The sequence below is a fragment of the Molothrus ater genome, chromosome 21 (genome assembly GCF_012460135.2).
Source record: "Molothrus ater isolate BHLD 08-10-18 breed brown headed cowbird chromosome 21, BPBGC_Mater_1.1, whole genome shotgun sequence".
Lineage (NCBI taxonomy): Eukaryota > Metazoa > Chordata > Aves > Passeriformes > Icteridae > Molothrus > Molothrus ater.
Window position 1 is genome coordinate 9291520 of NC_050498.2, and position 22330 is coordinate 9313849.

Here is a 22330-nt window from a genome sequence, read left to right on the forward strand (position 1 = left end):
AAGAAAAGTGCAAGTAAAAGCCATTTAGGTTTCCAGCAAAGACATCAAAGCAAACCAGCTAATGGACATCCAGGGTAGTCAAATCACTCCTGCAAAATCCATTAGTTACTAAAAGTTCTGGAGGGCTCAGTTTTTACAGTAAAACCTGTAAAAACTCAGTATCCAGTTTCTCTGTTGGGACACTGAGGTGTGAAGATCCAAACGATGCTGGAACTGAACTTGTATATTTGAACCTTTTGAACTCCAGCTGCCCTTCATAAATTACTTTACCACCAGCTTTAACACGTTCCTAACCCCCCGTGCAAGAAAAGGGAGGAACCATTAAAAACCCCTGGAAATGGAACTGAACTTTCCAACGCTTCCAGTGGAATTTGTCTTGGTTCAAAAGACAAGCACCTATGGCAGGGCTGGGGGAGGAGGAGGAGGAGGAGAAGCTTCCAGATAGAGCAGTGAAATTCCATCTGTGCTCAGGCTATGAAAACAGAGTGGCCAAGCCCCCTCCCCACCCCAAATCCAGGGAGGGAACTGGGAATGGCCCCAGTCAGGAACAGGGAGCTGCTCCTTCCCATCTGGAAACGCTTCACATGGAAGCAAACCCCAGAAATTCCCAAGAACTTTGTTTTGCACCTCAGAATGGGATGTGCTGCCCTGGATGGGCAGAATTTTGGGATGCAGAGGGTTCTCAGCACGCCCCATCCACAGGGAGACAGATTCACCCTTCCCCTGAGGGAACCTCAAATATCCAACTCCAAGACAATAGCAATAAAGATTCTTAATTAATTTTAAGGTGAATTAAAGTGCAGGACAGCAGCTCAGGAGCTCAAACACAACATTTCCTGCTTTCCGTGGGAAATGAGGACAATAATAATGAGCAGTTCCTCCCCATTATTTTTTAGACTGTCAGTGTGTTTACAGACAGTTGGTCACTGAGATGTCAGGGAAAAACGCGGGTTTTGAGTCCAGAAGAATGGAAAGGCTGGTTCCCAAACAGGACAGCACATTAGCCTATAACCAAACCAGAAATTCCTTCCTCCTACACCTTTCCCTGCCTGCAGAGAGCTCAGCAGCCAAAGCAGCAACACAGGATCCAAACCTCCACAGGAACTCTTCAGCCCCAGCCCTGCTTGCAGAAGCTCAGGAAAGTCACCAATTTTTTTTTTTTTTCCACCTGAGATTTGTCACTTACAAATGAGGAAACTGTCCATCTTAGAGGAATGTGCTTTCAATGGGTCAGCTCATATAAAAATACTGCTTTTCTCTTTGGATGATGATGTTATCACATTAAATCTGGACACTGCATTTCACTTTCTCTTTAAAATGATCTTGCTAAGCAGCAAAGGGACCCAGCAGCTCCCATTTACAGGTCACCTCAGGTCTCCTGAACAAACTATGCCCCAGGGTTTTAGTGAAACTCAGGAATTCCAAAAGCAAAGCACATTGCCCTTAGCACACAAAATGCTTCTGATTCGCAGAATGACACAAATGTACAAGAAAAAAAAAAAGGATGTCTGATTATTTTTTGTAATGGATGGCTTTTAGATGGGCAGAACACACTTAGGCATTTCTTAAAGCCCCAAACCACGGGTGATTTCCAACAAAGGCCTTGTGTGAAGTGCTGCTTGCTTATCACAAAGACTTGGAAAAAGAATTTTCAGGGGTTGAACTCTGAGTTTTAACCCTGGACAAAGAATCAGATGCTGCACAAGTGTGTTCTCCTTAGTCCTGTGGTGCTGCCACACTGCTGATCTTGAATCCTTCGGATTGATAAATTTGTGTGAAATTATTTGACATTTGAAAAGATAATAAATAAAAAAGGAAAATGACACAACCTTCTGAGTAAAGTCCATGGCACAGTTTTGCCTGTTTAAGGAATAAGATACATGAAATCTTAATTAAATGTGGGCTTGCAATTTATGAAATTACCACCTCCATTGATTACCACTCCTAATGAGACATTACAATGAACCATGTGGACAGTCAAATTCAGATGAATAACACAGATGTTTAAAAAAAATCACTAAATCTCACGTAATTTAACCTGTTTTACTTCCCACTTGCATGAAGAAACACTTGTGGTTTCTCCTTCCCTGTCCCCCAGCACAGACTGGTTTTTTTTCCCTGCCTTCCCCACCTGGAAATGAGCCAGGGATCATTTACAGACTTCTGAGGTTTGCTGGGGCACTTTCTGAGGATCCCTTTGGAAAATGGGACCACATTTCAAACCAGAGGGACGCAGGTAGGAGCCTTGAAAGAACAGGCCAGCAGCCAGAGTGGTCATCAGCAATTTTTGTTTAAATGTATTAACAACATAATTTAGAGCATTCACATCATCCAAGCATCCCCCCCCTGTGCACGGGGATCTGCAGCCATTACATCTCATCAGCCAGAAAGGACCCACATTTCTGACATCAAACAAACAGTAGACAAGGTCCCAACCCCAAATGTCAGCAATAACCCCTTTGCCCCAGGCAGTCCCACAGCAGTCAGGGAGCAGAGGCACATCCCAGCTCTCATCCCTGGGAGCTCCGTGGTTTGGGACTCCCCGGTGGGAAATGCCCAGGCTGATCTCCTCTAAGAGAGGCTTCATCTGCTGGGGGGCATTACAAAATAGCAGAGATCAGTCCTGCCTGATGCAAAGGTTAAGTGATAAGAATAACATTACATAATGTACAACAAAATGTTAATTTACAAGACTCAAATGGAGGCCGGGACGTGCTGCAAGGCAGCAGCCCCACGACGAGAGGGCACGGATGAACCAGAGAGGTCTCGGAACACTTCTGTCTCTTAGGCCATTTTTGGTTTATATATTTTGTTTCACTCGTTGATAATCTTACAGACAAGGGAAACCATGCTGCTGGGGAAGTACTAAATCACACCAGAAGAGCTAAGGTTTTTAGATGGAACAAGAAGCTGATTACACATGCACTGAGTATACCAGTCACTAAGCGTTCCTGGATTGCAGGGATAAGATACTCTCTTTGCTTATTACTGCCTCCTTGATCCAAAGAGATTTAAGCAACTGTTTTCAATTAGATGTTTTTAAGCTAGTAAAACTACATCCATAAAGACATATTTATAGAACAACTTAAAACGAGAAGAATTAAAACGACTGCAAAACTGATGAATTCCATTCCCCCACCAACCCTCCCCCCCACCCCGAATCATTTACTGACCATTAACGAGCAAAAAGCACTGCAATTTTAAGAATTAATCCAGTGTTGCAAAATTAAATCAGATACACTAGGAGGGATAATGACAAACTGGTGGCTCCAGCGTTGTCAGTTTGCGGGTGATACAAGTTCAAGTCGTCTGTGCTAGTGGTCACTCTGTTGGAACAAACATGAACATAAAAGGGAACATTAAAAGTGCAGCAGCACCAACTGAATCAATTCTGTCACTGAGGGTGCAGGCTCAGAAGTGGCACAGGGTAAATATTTTTTTCTGTATTTTTGGAAGGAGCTGCCCAGTTCCACAACTGCGAGACCTCAGCACATGGAAATAAAGAAAGAGGCAGCAATGGAAGTAAATGAAGGGACAGGATCCTCATTTCCCTCTCAATTCCAGAGCACAAGGGCCTGGCAGTGTGGCTTTGCCACACATGACTGCTTTCAGCCCCAGGAACCCATGAGGAATATTCTGAGAGCTCTAGGAACAAAACTGAGCTTTGATAGCTCCCATCCGACAGCTGCTTAAACCAAATTTGCCTAAAACGCTCTGCAGCATGTGACTGGAACTGTCTGCAGGATGAGCGGCCTCATCTCTGCCCCTGGAGAACACAGAGCCATGGCAGAGGTTTGGGATGGTCACAGCCACCACAGGGACACCCTCACCTCTGCCACAGCCACCAGCTGCTCACTGACATCTCCCTTTGATACCTGCCTGGCCCACGCTGCAGATAAAATAACAGGTAAGGAAAACCCCACTCCAGTCCTGCCTCTCCTGCTGCCAAATCCATCTGAAAAAGCTCAAGGCATCCTAAATTTTATCTTCCCTAATCTTCCCTACAAGCTCAATTTGTTCCCACCTAAGCACATCATCATGAAAACACAAACAGGAGTGACTTGGAGATGCAAATACATCGCTTAAACAGATATTTTATACATTTAACACCCTTCAGAATCTGGCCATGAATACAGATGGACGTTACAAAGCATGACCCAGAGCCTCAGTCTGTCACTGTGGTCCTGGCCTGGGCACCTGGGGTGATGGGTGCTGTGCCCTGCACCTGGGAACCTCAGGGAAGCACAAGACACATTTTATTTTCCCTCCTTTTTTAATTTGCAGTTTACATCTTCTCTATGGGCAACATAAGGAAATTTCAGCCATTATTTTGGGTGATTGAACCCAGAGTTACACACAGGGTATTTTTTAAGGGAACTCTTCAACCCTGAAGGAAGGAAGTGCCCTTTGGCTATGCAGGACCTGGCCTGTCCCCAGACAGGTGGGATAAAAACTTATTTGGGAATAAAGGGAAGGAGACAGGGAGGATTCAAGCAGTGACATAACCTGTGCAAATGCAGGCTGGTTTCTGTTCCATGATGTTCAAGAAACAGCTGCAGTGATGAATTCATCCCTTAGATCTCTGTATTGATCCTGCACAGACCAAACCTACAGGACAGGCAGATCCTCACACATGTTCTGGAACCTCTTTGTGCATCCAGATGAGCCTTGGGATCATTTAGGTTGGGAAAGACCTCTAGGGCCAGGGAATCCAACATCAGAGGCATCATTACAACAGATTCCCCCTGCTGAATGAATGTGCCTCTAACCCTCTGACTTCTAATTTGTTTTGATCATGTTCAGAATGTGTTAACAAACAAGATTATAAACATTATTTTTTGTTCATGGGAAATTGAGGAATGATCAGGCCAAACCAGTGCTTTTCATTCACCCTCTCTGCAGGGTAAAGGATGGCTGCTGTGAGCAAAAGCTCCAGGATAAAACCAAAAGCCAAGTTTCGTACAATTACATCCAAATTGGCAGAGCCAATCTGTGAGCTAGAAGGGAACATAAAAGCAAGTGAAATAACATGGACAGAGAGGCAGCAAACAACCTTGCCTAAGGCACAACACTAATGCCAGACTGACTTCAAAGCAGCCACTGAACCAGCACAGGTGACAAACAATCTGCATAAAAATTACTCTAAAGCAGCACTGGCTCCTTTCCTTCCCTTAGTCCCTTCTGCTCTTGCTCATTTCAACTCTTTTTTTTTTTCATTTTAGGCATGGAACAATGTATATAAATGAGAATGCAGCATTTTGGCTACAGGTTTCCTCAAATAAACTCGGCTAAGAGAAGCCCACCACGTCCAAAGCTTCGCTCTGCCTATTTCTTTTTGCTTTGCTCATTGTAATTTATAATGAACCTCTTCCACAGTAAGCTGACTCAGGGAAAAACCACTCTGAAAGGCATCAGCTACTGATGAATTGTTTTTATTAATTAAGTTAGAGAAACAAAAACCACAGTGGCTTTCAGTGCTGCAACTTGCAGCAGAACCCACAAGCTTGGAGGCAGAAAGTGTGAAAATCACAGCTCTGCTCTGAACATCTCCATTTCTTTACTGAGGGGCTGAAATTCCTGAGACAAGGGTTTTTTCCTCTCTCAACCTAAAGATTTGGTCCTTTGAGCAGCAGCTTTGGACTTAAGAAAGCACCACAAAAGCCGCTGCCTTTACTGCATTAAAAGCTGAAATAATGGGCATTAGGCAGAAGTGGCTTTTATATACCCTGATATTTGAGAGGTTCAGCCTGCACAGGGCTTTGCTAGGGAAGAGTGGATGGAAGAATAGAGTTAAGAAAAGCATTTAATCCTGCTGACTTCCAAAGACCTTTGGATTTTCCTTTTAAGTTTTTAGCAGCCAAGAGATTCAAGTTTTATTTTCCCTCAGAGGCTGAGGACGTTGAGGAGAATCTCTGGGTTTTGGACACCCCTTGGTCCTGGGACATCACACCAAGGAAGGTGGAGTTGTCTTGCTGGGATTTCTTCCCTTAAACATGCAGCTAGTGGAGAAATTAATAATTTTTAATAATAAAACTTTGGGATTCCCTTCTTTAAGCTAGACTCCTCTTTGAATAGTGACATTTTATATCATGAGCCTTTACCTTTGGCCATCTGCTCTTCTTCTGCTCACCCACTCACCACTATTTCATCCAATCTCACACATCTCTCATGGAAAGAACAAAAATACCCTAAAATTTGCACATGCAATCAAAAGGAAGGTTATTCACACAGTTAGGACATGCTTTTTTCATGCACTGCTGGTTACTGGAAAGTTTAACTTTTGTTAGAGGATAGAAATAAAACAAAACAGGAAAGTGGGTATTTTTCTTACTTATTTCAAGTGTACATATTTTGGGTAATTTTATTTTTTCCCTGTGACACAGAATAGAGACTTTTCTTGGAGACTGTAATAGCCCTCAGCGTGTTTTCCACCAAGAATGCAAAAAAGAAACACTTTTGCTGGAGAAGTCATGGAAACTGGTAAATTGAAGACACAAGCCCTCATTGAAAACCTATAATTTTTTAATTAAATTTACATGTCAGTGGATCTTTTGAGCTTGGCCCGTGTGTTTTTTATAATGTACATTTCTCGTGCTTTTTCCCATGGGTGTTTCTGCACTATTTCCAAACGGGGATTACTCAAGTTGAAGTGTGATAAAGGGCACATTATAGTTATATTAAGCAAAATAGGGAGGAGAAAGCTTTTCCATAGTGCAAAGAAAGCTGTTCTCCAAGCCTCATTTCTGGTAACAAGCAGAGCAAGGCAACCACTCAGCTAGAAACTGCTGCCATCAAACCAAGGCTTTGTCCTAAGCAAAGGGGGGGATTTATTCCATCCTATCCTGTTTTCTGCTGAAAATTAAAAGTTGTTTGCTTCAGAATTGTTAAATCTTGCTCTGGGGTATCACGAAAAACACGTTGTGAGTAACAAATCCAGGGGAAGCTGCGTGTTGTCATTGTGCAGATTGTGCGCTGCTGTTTGGGGGATGCAGAGGGATTTGGGTTCCCTGCCCTGCCCAGAGGTTTCACAGCTCTGCTGTTCCTCTTCACAGCTGCCCTGAAAGATGCAGGAACTTGCTCAGGAGCGCTTGTCAGCAGTGCTGCAGCCACAGGGACAGGCAGCAGCTGCATGGGGAAGGGAAAGGAAGGGAAGGAAAGGAGGGCATGTCAGCTCAGAGCTGCAGAAAAGGTTTTTCACAGCAGCTATTTGCAACCCTCCAAGGAGCTGCAGAGGCTGCCCATTAAAACCCTGTTAAAACACTTCTGATGTTGTCAGCAGTGGAGAGCTGAAATAGCACAGTGATCACTGAGATACTATCTGCCTCAAGCAGTTCAGTGGTACTGTCAATAATATGAGCAAGAAGGTACAAGATGAGCAACAACCTAATTCCTGCATCAAAATTTCATAAACTCCCTCAGCTGGCAAACACTGGAGATGTGGGCAAACACAGGCCAGCCGAATAAACCACCCAGGAAAGATGACCTCAGGTCTGGAATCTTTCCCAAAAGCTTTGAAGCTTTAAGTTAATTTACACTTTGAAAGCCAAGCAGGGTGATGCTGAGGGGAAGGGGTGAGGTGATGCCTCTCCCAGCAGCGCTCCTGAGCTGCTCCTCAGCTCCCACTCCTGACAGAGCCCAAGGAAAAAACACAGCACCACTTTTAGGCATCACCCTTCCAAATATCCCAGGCTGGAGTTTCTCCCACTTTTCCCTGGTTTAATTTTTGATTTATCTTCAGCACTTATTCCTTGGGATAATTTCTGCAAGTGTAGTTTTACCAGGTAGGAAAACTTGCCACTTCTTGAGGAAAGCTCCTTGTTTGAAAGCAGAGCTCCTGATGTGCCAGGGTGCTAAAACTGTGAGTAATGACAGCAGGATCATCTCCTTCTCTGCTGCTCTGTGCTGGTAAGGGCTACTCACAGTGAGTAATGGCTGGAGAAGCAGGGCCAAGGTGAAGAGTTATTTATAATGCAGTAGCCACTGAGTAAGAGCTCAGCTATGAATTCACTGCTCTGGCTACAATTTCGTGAGAAAACAAACAGAGCCAGCTTCTGGTTTTCCACTTTTAAAAGTTATACACACGCTGTAAACTAGCAAAAATTACTCAGGAAGGATTGGGGTGGTTATTTCTAAAGCAGCCATAGCAGGGATCAGGGGGATGTAGGACAAGCAGGGATGCTTCAGTTCCTTAGGTGCTTCCTCAGGGCGGCTGTGGCAGACAGGGAAACTCCTAGACTTGACTTAAACCAGCCTCAGATGGTTTTATGCAATAAATTTCCACTGCAGAGAGCCAAAAGTCAGAACTTGCTGGAGATCAAGCAAAGACTCAGAGTGTCACCTGCTCAGCAGTGCTGGGGTTAGGGGCCACAATAATCATCCACTTTTTAATAGGAAGTGACTGCGCCGAGGGTCTCAGAACCAACTCCTGCATCTGCACACATCCAGCAAGCCCAGGAATATTTCTGAATTGTTTCTGTCAGCCCAGAATGAAGCAAAGGAATAGTAACATAGTTGGGCATTAAAGAAAAAAAAAGGATTGGGAAAACACTGGGATAACAGGATCAAGCTCAGCACTCCTGGATTTCCTACACAGGAACATGTGATTTCCCAGTGCACCCTGCAGAATAAATGGATATTTTCCAACTCCCACATTACAGGTCATGACTTCCTGGTGCTAATTTGGATTCTGCTGAGGAACTTTTGATGGACTGCAGGTTGGAGAGCAAGGCACAGCAGAGGCTTTGGGCTGGGCACTGTGCACTTGAGGGCTGCCCTACAGAAAACTCTGGTTTTCACCCCACAAGGACCCATGGCTCAGATTTGGGATGGAAGCAGACACTTGGAAAACCAGAAGGAACAATTCCCCAGTTTGATTCTGAATTGTAAACACAAAAGGGATGGTTTCTTAGGGGATTTTTAAAGCAACTGCCAGCTTTGTGATCTGCTGGGCTTCCAGTTTGGAGTGTCCAAGGGGGTTATTTTCACCCTGACACATGAGTTATACATCAAACTGAGCTCTCCCATCATTTTGGCAGGGAGTTGGTTATTTTAGTGCCACTGAGCCCTTTGCAAGTGGCCAAAATTCCTCTTAGACAAACCCTGAGCTCAGACAGAGCCGCCTGAAAAGCAGATTAAAAACCTACAAATCCTAACACTAAGTATCTTGTACTTTTTACATGTCTTATGATTTTAACAAAGTTGTCTTTTCCCCTTTCCTTATCTAAAATAAAATTAAAACCACTCAGTGTTAGAGAAGGAATACAAAGAGTAATGACAACCTCTCTCACCAGCCTGAAGTTAAATACCTGCCTTTGTACAAGTGTTCCCCTCCTTTTATGAGCTAAATATTGTGGCACCAGAGCACCAAGAATAAAATTACAACCATTTGAGATGAGTGTAACTTTTACAAGAGTCAGATATCCCCAACAAGCCGACAGTCAATAACCCAGCACAAATTAACTCTGGCAGATAATAGGTGTGCTGACCCTAAATTCATGAGGCAATAAAACCTACCAACAGCCTGTTGTTTTTAAAATACTCAGGCACTTCTCAAAGACAATATAGTTTTTGTTTGGGAGCAAGAAGATCATTAATTAGGAAAGCTTTTAAAGGAAGTTTTAGTATCATTAGCAAAAGCTAATGGGAAAATAAATTAAGTTACAACATCTGACACCAAGTTTGGAAAAGAAAGGCACTAAAAACCCAAAGCTGCCTTACATGTCCCAAGAATAGCACACTTCCCCACAGACCTCCATAATCACAAAAAAAAATTAAATTTCCTCCATTTCTTGTTGCATTTTGAGTTTGACACACGTTGCTGCCAACACACTGCAGTCCCAGAGACAAAATCTGGACCAACTTTGTTCACCCCTCCAACTCCACCACAGTGAAAATACACTTAGAAACACAATCTAACAATCTTTTCTTCCCAATTTGTGGGGGTTTTTTGTGTTTTTTTTTTTTTTTTTTTTTTTTTTGTGTGTGTTTTTTTTTTTTTTCTGAGAGCTTTTCAAGAATAATAAAACTCAGGTAGAGTTGTCCTGTTGTGAGTTCCTGTGCACATTCTTATTCCTTAAAGGAAAACAAATTCTCTAAATTTTTTGAGATTCTGTTAAAAAAAATAAATTAAATAATACACCATGAAAGGTGGCCTAAAAGACTTTATGGCTTGGAGGAAAGTTTTCTTTTCCCCTGCCCTGGATGCTTTGCTCAGAGACGCCACAATGTCTGTCAAACAATTGTTGCACGCGAAGGAAGGCACCTAATGCCACTGTCATTATTTCAACCATGTCAGCTGAGGACTTATGAAAGATTTATACCTATTTCATATTAAAACTATTTAGTAAATGTCACACAGCACAGCAAAAAACCACGGGCACGTTATTGAGGGGGCAGCAGGCTCAGCACAGAGCTCTGCAGGATGCCCAACCACAGCAAACACTGCAAGCAAAGGGTTTGTGTGGCCATAAAACCCCTCAGTGACACCTTTTTCTGCTTTTTTTAGGAAAACAGAAAACTCAGAATTTAAATATTATGTCATTTAAAAAGGAAGGTGTGCAGTAAGTAAAATTAAATATTAATAGCATTAAAAAATTGTTGGGAAATTAACTGAGGCAATTAAAACTGCAACAGTTCAGGACATCACACCCCTGTTCCTGGACAGGCTGCCTAATTTAAGCACAAGGTGCATTTTCCTCTTCCCTTCTGCTTCAAGCTTTGCTTCCATGAGAAGTCAAGTAATTAACTTGCCAGGGGAAGAAATTTTCCTCTTCAATACCTTTACATTTGTGGAAAATGATAGAAAACGCTGCTGCCAGCCCCAAAGGGAAGATTTTGTGTGCAGCCCACCCCTGCCAAGGCCACCTCAAACACACCCTGAGCTGCTGCTGGCTCTGCCTGTCCCTGGGATGCACCAGGGCCCAGGTTCTCCTGCTGGGATGCAGTTTATCCACAGGAAATAAGAAGGGAAAATTCATGCTCAGCTGCTTAATGGGAACTGACGTGGCCTCTCCAGAGAGGGAGAAACTTTGGATGTCAGGCAGGTTAGCACAGGGCAAGCAGACGGTCAATAAAATATTCAATAAAGGACTCTGATATGATAGATCTAATATTGTGGAAAAAGCCAGAAGTCTTTTTTATTTTTTCTTTTCTTTTTTTTTTTTTTTTGGTGATGAAATAAGTTTAAAATGGTGTTTAAAATGGTCTATACAATAGTAACCTCCTAAAGCTTGAAAACAATTGTTGCTGGGTTTTGAACTTGTTAGAAAAGGTAAAAACAACTAAAGGCTTGTGTAGCACATGATCCATTTCTGGGCACAGGCAAAGTGGGTAATTCACAATAAGGGCACTGCAGCTTTTACAAAATCTGTTAAAAATTATTTCAAAGCCAATCTTTAATTAATGAAAATAAAAAGAAGAAGAGTATCTACTGATCACAAATCCACAGGATGCTCAGGAAAACAGGCACAAACCTGCCCCGGGATCCCAGCACAGATCCTGACCCCAGTCCCAGGGCTTGCTCCTCTCCTCCCCAGCAGGTTTAACCTGCTGCTCATTTTCCCAAGCAGGATTCCAACCAGATTTCCCCTCTGAGCAACTCTTCCAGCCCAGCTCTTCCATGCCCTGCAGTTTTGCCCCCACAGCAGCAGCCTGGAGGGGTCGGTAGGAAAGCCCCAGAGGGATCAGGGAGCAGCCAGCCACGAGCAGGGAATCCCTGCAATCATTCTGATGAAGCTAAATCTTGGGAGTTTACATAAAAGGAAAATTAAATCAAGCACTGGAGTGGATTGGAAAGAAATGCACCAGGAGATGGATAAAGTTAATCACGTTTAGTGGAGGCTGATGCTGACCTACTCAGCCCTGCCTTGGAGATCCCCTGCGCTTGCTGAAGTTTCATTATTTGAGAACACAGAGCACAGGGGGCTGTGGCAGCTGCCCTGAATTGCTGCAGTGCTTTCTGTGTGCAGGGAAATCCCACCTCAGCCCTGCAGCATCACTGCTGGGAATGCAGGAAAGCAGGGCTGTGGATTCTCATCTGGGGGCTCCCAAAGTCTGGTCCCGTCCTTCAAACCCTGCACTCAGGGGAAAACCTCACCTCAGTAAAACAGTGAGAGCAGAATTTCACTGTTACATTCTAGCAGGGAATCACTGAGGTTGGAAAAGCCCTCTAAGATCATCCAGCCCAACTGCTCCACTGCCAGAGCCACCAGGAACCCACGTCCCCAAGCGCCACATCCACACATCCTTTCAATCCCTGCTGGGATGGGGACTCCACCACTGCCCTGGGCAGCAGGGCCAGTGCTCTGACACATTCACAGGAAGCCCCAAAGTCTCCTCAGTGGCCTGGCAGGAGGCAAAATTCTGGCCCACACGAGCTGCTGGGTGTTTTGGGGATGTACTCAGCCCATAGGGCCCCATGTTGACTATGGGAGTTCTAGCTGACATTTATAATTTAAGGAGTTGAGTTGTATTCCTCAAAATGCAGTGCTGGAGCAAATGTATTCTTTTAACTCCTGCTTTAACCAGTATCAGCTACACAAACCACACAGTCTCCTGATGAAGGAGCAAAAGATTAGGATATGAATCTGTCAAGTTTGGAATATTTTTTTCTGTATAGCTCTGTTAAGTCACTGAGGACAGTAACGCCTCAGTATGTTCTGAGAATAGCTCATTTGTTCTTTATTTCAGTGTCACAGAAAAGATTATTTGCAACTATTCACTTCCTTACAAAATATTCAGATTCTTCAATGAAAAGCGTTTCCCACATTGTGGAGCCACCCACACAGCTCCATTTGAACGTGAATGAAAAGCTCTGCTTGATGCTGCTGAATATGTTAACCTCTCCTGGATCCCCAGCCCTGCTGAGCCACTCTGCTCCTGCATCTGCACAAGGAACAGCCTGAAAACAAGCTGGATTCTGTTGATTTCAGACAAATAAAGACAACAAAGGCATCAGATGATTATGACTGAAATATCCTAATCTGTGCCCCAAGTTGTTTCATTTCTGGCAAACTGAATTTCGGCTTACTAAGAATTAATTTTAATGTGCAACACATCATAGTGAGTAATGGGATATGAAACATTTTCCCTTCTACTTTGGGCTGCTGGTGTCAGCTTTGCCCAGCTTTAACTCAATCAGAAACCATCACCATTTAATGACCAGTGGCCAGTGTGAAGCAGCCTGGTGGTTGAAGTCCTTTCCCAATCACACTGTCACAATTAGCACTCATAGAGCAACCTAAACCAAGTTTTTGAGGGAACATCTGTTCCAGTCCTTGTGTCTTTGTTAGAAAAGTGCAGTTTGCACTGCTGCTGTTTGAAATGTCACCTTGGCTTGTCACCACCCTGCCAGCCCACCAAGCTCGTGTGTGATGCCCAGGGAGGGCAGGGCAGGACACTGCTGGGTACAACTACAAATTCCAACTCCTTCTAAACCAGCAAAACCTCCTGTGTGCTCCCTGCCATTTAATAAATGGCTTTAAACCTGAACTCCACCTCTGCTTTAGGCCTCCTTTGCACGAGGATCTCCCTGTGGGCACACCAGGGCCACCCGCCCCTGGTGCTGTCCCCTCAGAACATCCAGCACTGAGCTCTTCCACGCGCAGCCACCAGCCTGGCACCTCCCCAGCAGCAAACATGGACATGGATGGCCAGGATGAACCATCCAGAGTGTCCAACCAACATCAAACCACCCCTGGAATCTGACCAAACGTTCTGCAGTCTCCTGTTCTCCTGAGCGCAGCTTGACCTGGACATCAGCCCTTTCCAACCTCCATTTCCTCCCTGTTTTCCTGCTTTCCCTACTCACACATCCCTGAATGTGAATCCCAAGGAGGTGCACGAGGCTTGGGTACCACTTTGCCCTTCCATCATCCCATTTCACTGGGAAATCTGACTCTCCCATCTGTCCCTCCCCTCCTGACGCTGCAGCACCCGCCCGGCTCCTTTAAGGGATCACTAAAAGAGATGGCAAAGCTCTGGAGAAATTCAGAGGGGAAAAAAAATAAAAAGGGAAAAAAAAAAAGGAAAGAGAAAGAAAGAAAGAGTTGCTCTTCTTTGAGAGCTGGCTGGAGTGCAGAGCTATCTTCATAAATAGACAGGAAACAGAAAAGACTAATGTTGGGCAGATGACAGATCCCTGAATTCAGTTAACTGGCCTTCAAGATATGAACTGTTCTATTAAACATAGAGGCATTATGTTGGTCATCCACTTTAAGCCCAAGAGTGATTAAAATGCTGGCAGAAAATAAAAACTGGCTATTGAAGAGCTTGCCCTGAGGTCCTAATTTCAAATCAAATTTTACAGCGCCGCACAGGAACAATGGCAGCCCAGTACTCCAAGTCTTCTTTTTGTCACTTTGTACAAAGAAACCCCCTCAAACTCTCTCAAAGAACAATGGCCCCTCTAGATTCACAACTACGCCAAGAATGGGCTCAAACCATACAAAAACACATTTTAAAAATACATTTTACACTGCCCTTGACATTTGAGATAAATAGAAGCCAATGCATTGCAATTCCAAGTATTTTTTATATCCTTTCACAATGTGAATTTTTTATTTTCTGCAGTCTACTTGATCTTTGACATTCTGGCCTCTGCAAGTGAAGGACACAGCAGAGCAGTCAAAGAAATTAATTATGCAGATAATTACATTTTATTAAAATGATTACTGTAGCAGGGAACACCACAAACGACAGCGACACGGCCCTGGCCCCCTGAAGAAATCAAGAGGACACAAACAGTTCACTTTTAATTGAAAAACTTCTCAGCTATTAACATTTAATTATCTGTTACCGATATATGGCACTAAGTTTAATTAGCATTTTTCCTTACATCAGGTTGGCTCCTCAGTTAAAAATCCTCTCTTTTATCCTCTGAGCTGCTGCAGATTCCCCCTTCCTACAGCCCAAGTTTATTTGAATTTGGCAGCCTGGAAACAGCCAGTTGTTTCCTAGTGAACAGCACACAAGACCATATGTTTCAACATTTAAGCAATTTAGTATCAGAGGTATAATTCTGAGTGTCCTTAGCAGAAATTGTACATTAAATGCCCAAAGGATGGGAGCTCTACAAGAGATCCAGCCTTTTTTAGCGCTTTTCCCCTAGCAACAAAACCACTCCACACTACTTATATCATCCCCTGGAACCACAAGCATGTGCAGAGCAGTGTGAGCAGTGCTCTCAGCAACAAGGGACAAGCAACTGGATCATTTTCCTTTTCTCCTTCCTGCACCTCTCTGCCATCAGGATTCATCCCAAATTCCCTCTGGAACACACCTGAGGTCAGGACTTGTACCTGCTTCCTTGATGTGGGGACATCTATTTGATAAGAGATCATTAATCAGAAATTTCTTTTGCTAAACACCTGTCTTGGGTGGTTCTCTTCGTTTCTGGGGTGATGGAGATGAGCAGAACTGTGGATTTAAATCCAGATATAGCACATCCAGCAGGATGGTGCTGGTTTGTCTGCTCTGCTTCTCCTGGTGTCAGGTCCCACAGCCTCCAAACTGCACAGGAATATTTCAAAAGCATATTCAGAGAGGGACAAAAAACTCAACAAATCCTGAGAGGGCTCACACCAGTGAATCCATCAGCAAATATTCATTGTGCTAACCACGACAAGCAGGGAAAAAAAAGAAGGAAAAGGCCAATCCAAGATGAAAATTCAGAGATACTTGCTGGTGGGAGGGCAGGCACAAAGCAGGAAAGGAGCAGTTTGTCGAGGACTGGGGTGAATCCCTGCTCCTGTGAGGGCCCTGCAGCTCTGGGGTCAGGGTGAGCAGGGGCTCCCTGCCTGTCCTGGCACACACCCCCAGCACTCTGCATTCCACACTTCCCTGCCTTTGACCACTTGCTCAGCGTGGGCTGCCTGACACTCACTCACTCCTCGATTTCCCACACTGAGCCTGACCAGGAAATCGGTTTTTCCAGAAACCAGAGTGCAGGGAATGCAGGACTGCCCTGCCCTGGCAGCCAGGACTGGCACTGCTGCAGCACGCTCAACATGACTTTCATTTCCCTCCTTTTTTTTTTTTTTTTTTCCCCATCCCATATATGGCTGGGAACTGAAGTAAATGTTCACTTTCTTGAATTTATGTAATTTGCATGAAGTAAATAATCATTTACTTCAGTATTCAAACCCATTTCCTCCTAGCTTTCAACATAACACTGGCATTAAATAACAGACATTACATTAATAATTATAATTTCTAGACAAAAAGTGTTTCCAAAGTATTTTTCATCAGGATCTAAAGCTTGTTTTCTTTTGGTGAAGGTTCTTTCTCTTATTTTGACTTGGTAGCCTGGCACAGAAAATTCCCTTTGAATGCCTGAGTGATTCTGACGTGATTAAAACAAGCAAACAAACCCTCCAGAAATAATTCCATTTGTGGGTATTTCCTTTAACAGCATTAATAATCTAATGCATTTAAAAGGAAGATTTAGAATTCTAATTCACTTGTATTTCACGGGATTAAAAATGCAATATATGTAATATAGCCAGAGGACAGAAACAGAACCAGAGCAAGGGGGTATTTCAACAATATCCACTCCTGTTGTGCAGGAGCTCAATGTCAACACCTCTCCAGGTCATTTAAATTTTACTTCACCAATAAGTAAAATGTAAAGAAAACATTGATTTTTCAGCTAGGCCTGAAAATACGCATTCAGTGGGATAAAGCTGAAAGAACAAACTGATCAGGACTGAAAACCAAACCGAGTTCTCATTTGGAACGAGATTTAAATCTAATACCCAGTCCTGAGTGACCTGTACAGAGGACACGACCTGCCCTTAATGTCTTCACCTTTTGCACCATCAATTGCCAATTTACAAAAATATATTCCATAAAAGAGCTTTTTTTATTTCCTTACTCTGAAACCCAGAGAGAAATGATATTTCAGAACTAAGAACACTGAAAGGGACTTTCTGTAGGGCAGTCTGTCTGTCCTGCTGGCGAAACCAGCAGCATTTGCAATAGAAACGATAAAAATGGAAAATAAATGCAGGTTTGAAAAGGAAAAGAGGGAACAGAGAGAAATTCCCACTCCTGGGAGCATCTGGGTACCTGGGCACGAGAAGCCCTGTGTGCCCTGCCCAGGCAGCCCAGGTTATTCTCGTCTCCTTTTTCCCTAGAAATTCCACCCTGACCCTGAGAAACTGTCATCACAACGAGGCCATTTCCATGAAACATATCTCCACTGTGAAAACATTTAATAAAAACATTCCCATCCCATTCTAATTTTAATTTGCACTAAGTTTCAACGCAAAGACCAGGCACAGCTGCCTGATTTCCTTCTCCAAAGCATCCCAAGTTTCAAGTTCCCTGCTCAAAACATCAAATTAAATCTGTGGGACTTCAAGGCACATGAGGCAAATTAGCATTTAGGAAAATTAAGCTTTTAATGAAATAAAAATGCCACTTAAATATTACTGGACTCTTTGGGTATATCTAATAGCGAGGGTACTAAATAAAGCCTTTATAAGAAAAAAAAAATGCACACTGAGGGAAAATAGGACTGTTATTTTTAACACTGATAATTTTGTTTAAAAGAAGATTCCTTCCTGTGTTTCATCATTTTACGTTATGCTCTATTATAGAAACTAATGTGGGAAAAAAAGTTCAGAAAAATCCAGGCCCAGAATATTATGGAAAAAAGAACCACCAAATGTAAAGGTCCTGTAATATTTGGTATCTTCAGATTTTTCTGCACTGGTTCACATGACCCCCAATTTATTTTTAGAAAGGCAGCAATTCCCACTTGGACACGGTGCAATACCTTGTACCCAAATGTTGCTTTGCACAAATAAACCATAGAAAGTGTTGACTTAAAAATAAAACATTGGAAAAGGAGAAAGTTTTTTTCCTCTGCGAAAATTTCCGGCAAAGCTGTAAACAAAGGCAGGTTTGGCTCGGTGGTTGAGTGGCTCTGCTGAGCTGTTGAGGATGGGGAACATATCAAACCTCACAGAGTGAGGAAATGTTTGTAAAACAGTTAGTAAATCACAGGCAGCGAGGTCACCGTGTTTAACAGCGGGGGCCACGCTCTGCCAAAACCCCAGCTGGGGAAGGGCGGGGACGCTCGGCTCCTTCTGCACATCCCAAACCTCACTTCAAAATCAACCCTAACTCTTGGAAAGCAGGGAAAACCTACAGGGTTTCCAACTGGGGAGCTGTGCCAGGATGACACACTCATCAACCGGATCATTTCAGCACCTGGTTCTGTTTCACCAAACAGAGCTGTGAAATCATCAAGAAATTCTCTGCAAGTTGATGCTGCCTGACCTTTTATCTCAGGGATGGAGCTCTGAGTTCCTGCTCTAAATTCCCACACTGAAACAACCCCAAAAAACCTGAGAACTGGCACAGGCAGAAGGTGAAATCACAGACTTTAAACACAGACACTACAAACCCACGTATGAACAGCATGAGTTTAATTCATCTGGCGCCAAAAAAGCCAGGAATGGTTATTTGGAGCTGAAAAGTTGTCATGCAGTCACTTCATAATATGGAGAGATTTATGGAATGACTCACCTGCTACTGTAGGACCCAAACCCTGTCCTGGTGCTGGCAGGGAATGCAGAGGAAACACTTGAGCACACACTTGACTTCAGCTCTCTCATGTTTGAAGTTAAGCATGGACCTAAGTGCTCTCCTGGACTGGGGCCTATATGCTGAACAACCATGATAAAAAAAAATTCCTTCCAAATTTCTTATATGTAATAAGAAATTTCTGATCTGTGTTAAAATGCTGGGGTTTAAATGACAGTTTATGATGAATTTTGTCAGTGTCCTGCTCCTCTCCTCACCACACTGTAAGATCACACTATCAGGAATTAGGGAAAAAAAGTTGGCGTGCAGTGATGAAAGCAGTTTTTGCTTTTTGAGAAGAACCCATGGGGCACTACTCCTTCCTTTAGGTGGCAGAAAAGGGACACTGCAGTTGGAAGGAGTACTGTTGGTAGGGGAGAGATTAAATAAGAAATAATTTGCTCAGTGCCTGTTAAACCATAGGTAGGAACGGCCCCATGAAGCCAGTGAAGTTCAATAACAAAGTTAAATGTTCTCCTGCTTCCTACTGGAGGAAGAAGAAGGAATATAGAAATTTTCCATTTGAGGGGGGCAGTTTTTTCTTTTACCCTTTCTGCTTTGCACTATGAATTCTTCCTTTTGCTCTCACCCTGCTACTGTTTTTACAAGGTAAAAGTTTCAGTTAAAATGACTCCTGAATCCAAATTCTACATCTTTGGGACAAACACAGTGTGGTTAAAAGGGTTTTCCTTATCACCAACCCAACCAAACCAAACCCTTAAGAATTTTTTTTTGGTGTTTTTGGGGGTTGGTAAAGATTTCAACTTTGCCAATAAAACTCACACTGCCCTTAAAGGCACTTCCAGTCCTGCAGCCACCACTGAGTTCCACTGCCCCCTTTGGCAGGGGGCTCCAGTGCAGGTGTGCATTTGAAGTGTCAAGGAAAAGGAAGGAAATGACTTTAAGCTATACTCAGGTTATTATTTTCACTGGTTTTGCTGCTTCAAACCCAGAGATGACTACTAAGGAAAAATATTCACAGCATAAATTTCATCCAGGGAAGTGCTAAAGACTAATTAAGGAGTGAAGTTACATTTATAGGAGACTTGTAAGGATCAACTTAACACCAAATAATAAAAAACTGAGGCCAACATTATATAAATGCACATGGCAAAGCACTCATTCTCCTGGCACTACATTCAGAGAAACAGGAGTTTCTATGTGAATATGATCATATTTAACACAAACTCTACCATCAATGCAACATTAGGAAGAGGAAATTTATCCTAAAGGCAAGGAAAAGGAGAACACCAGAGGTTAGGTCAGTACTCCATAAACCTGAGAGTGACTTAAAATAATTAAGCCACAGTAGTGCAACTTCAATCATTTCACCTGCTCTATTTTAAGAAGAGAGACTTAAATGGAAAATCCTACAGGGAACTGATGGACCTGACTATTAATTAACCAGTCCTGTATGTTGAACATTTCCATTTGGTTAATCTTCTGGAAAGGAATTACTGGTTCATTTTATGAAATCTTCTTATTTACTCATTCCACGAAGCTTTGGGCATGTCTGCTACTGTGTAGTTTATTTTTCATTCTTTTCTTCTTCTTTGGTCCTTCCTGGGCAGGTTTTGGTCAGTACTATGGATCAGTTGAGCAGTTCAATGAGATTAAATCAACAATATGTTTTCAACTGCCAGTACATAAGTTAAATTTTACCTCCCTTAATCCATCTTATGTGCTTCAGAATGCGCTCCAAGAACCAGAGATATTAATTAACAGACAATAAATGCCCTATTTAACAGCCACAATGTCTGAGGAAAGCTCTGGCTGCCTGATATGATTCTGTTCGGCACACAACCCTTCCCTCCACGTCTGCATTTGGGATAATCTTGGATATTCATCTGGGATATTCTTGTACCTCTCCTGTCTCCAGGATATTTAGGGACTATCCCAACCCTCCCCATCTCCCAGGAACCGGAATTTGTTTATTTGTTACCAACGAGGCTAAAACTGCCCTGAAATACTCCTCGGAGGGGACTGCTGGGGCTCAGACATTCCCATGGAGCGCTGTTGTTCCAGGTGCTGCTGCTCCTTGAGGAGGAGCTGCAGATCATTGCTGCTCTCAGCCCAGCTCTGCCTTTCCCTTGGCTCAGCCTCAAGGAACATTTCCCTGCTCTCCCTGCTCCCAGCACCACATTTGTTACAGGGAGGAACAATCAGACTTGCTCAGGTTTTCCTAAGGTGGGTTGTGTGCCCTGGAAGCTGATGTGACCTGGATTCTGGAATTGAAATTATTCAAGCACATCCTGTGGATGTCACCAGTCCTGGACACCCTACCAGACACTTCATGGAATATACCTGAAATACTTCAAATTTCTTCTCACTTTGCTCTCTGCTTCCATCAAACAGTGTAAAGAAACAAATTTCCAATAATTTTCTCACAGTTGGTCCAACCATTGTTACTTCTGAGAGTTTCCAGCAGTGAAATTGCCACCCTCAGACAGTGCCTTAAACTTACTCAGCTTTATATACTTTAATTTTTGTTGTCCATCTGAATTATTATTTTGCAAACAGAGAGCCTTCAATGCAGATGTCTTAATGAGCAATTTTGGGTTTCAACAGAACACATGCCTCTGTTTTTAACTTGAATACACCATCACCATCTACTGCTTTAAACCCCTTGTCCCATTCAGACTCCACACTCAACTCCTGAGCTCTGTTTCAAAAAACTAAACCAAAAAAAAATAAAATTAACCCTGTCAAGACAGAATTCTAGCAAAAAGTCCTTAGAAGAAACAACATTGCTTGGCTTTGATGGAACCCTGTTCTCTTTTCCCTTCCAAGGCTGAATCTTTCCATGGAACTCACAGCCTTGTACCTGAGCCCATCTTCCAAACCCCACTTCAGAAAGGCAAGAGTTAAGAGAAAAAATAGAGAAAGCAGCCACAAAAGAAATCAAGCAGCTTATTAAGACTTCTATTAATCCTCCTGCCAATCCTTTATGGAATTAGAACCTCTCCAAACTACACTGATTTTTATATTCTGATTTTTACGTGCATTCTTTTGAGCTGTACAAGTCTCAATGTATGTTTTTCACTTTAAAAAGTCAAATGACTGGATCTGTGTAAAAATATACAATAATTTCTTGAGTAAATGCATTCCTAACTGGCACTGCAAAGCCAATTCAGCTTCCCCCATGCCCTGGGTGCTCATTTCTATTTAAAACCAGCCCTCTTGCACCAGTGTCCTTATCTGCAGAGGAGATTGCTGCACAGGCTGCTCGGTGTTTCCAATTTCCTTATATAACAAGGCTCCAATGTCAGGAGGAAGTGGGCAGATACTGGGAAATCAGGGTGGATAAAAAGCACTAGACCTGTAACCCCGAGGTCAGGAGGTGACCACTCCAGGGCCCTGCAGTAAGGTGGAAGGATGTGTTCAGGTAGTTTTAAATTACCTTGTTTTACTGCTCTTTTCCAAGAGGAAAAGAGATAAGATCAAATCCAGAAGATTCATATCATCCACATGGATATACACACACAGCCAACACAAGCTTTGCTTCTTATTTCCCACTGTAAATAGTCTCAATGCGCAGAGGTTGAAAATTCTTCTCTCCCCTGCAACTGTGATTTCACAGCTAGAAGAACTCAGTGCTGCCCAGATACTGAGAGCTTTCCCAACCCTTCTGCAAATAACTGCTCTCAGAACCAAAAGATGCATTTGTGTGACCCCAAGTTGGCTTCCAAACCCTGACAGGCCTGGGGACAACTGCAGATGGAAAATAGAGATTCAGCCACAC

General features: G+C 43.1%; 1 protein-coding gene across 10 annotated transcripts in view; it reads right to left on the bottom strand.

The window, feature by feature from the left end:
* BCAS3 (BCAS3 microtubule associated cell migration factor) overlaps nucleotides 1-22330 on the bottom strand; it is a 301144-nt gene that overhangs the window by 97859 nt on the left and 180955 nt on the right. Inside the window, exon 24 of one of the 10 annotated variants that reach the window (XM_036395063.1) lies at nucleotides 3163-3326. The exons of the other annotated variants lie outside the window; for them this stretch is intronic. Within the exon in view, the coding sequence (XP_036250956.1) occupies nucleotides 3322-3326 (5 nt within the window). The 3' untranslated portion in view covers nucleotides 3163-3321. Of the gene's footprint in view, nucleotides 1-3162; nucleotides 3327-22330 lie in introns of those variants that run through there. 10 annotated transcript variants of the gene reach the window in all.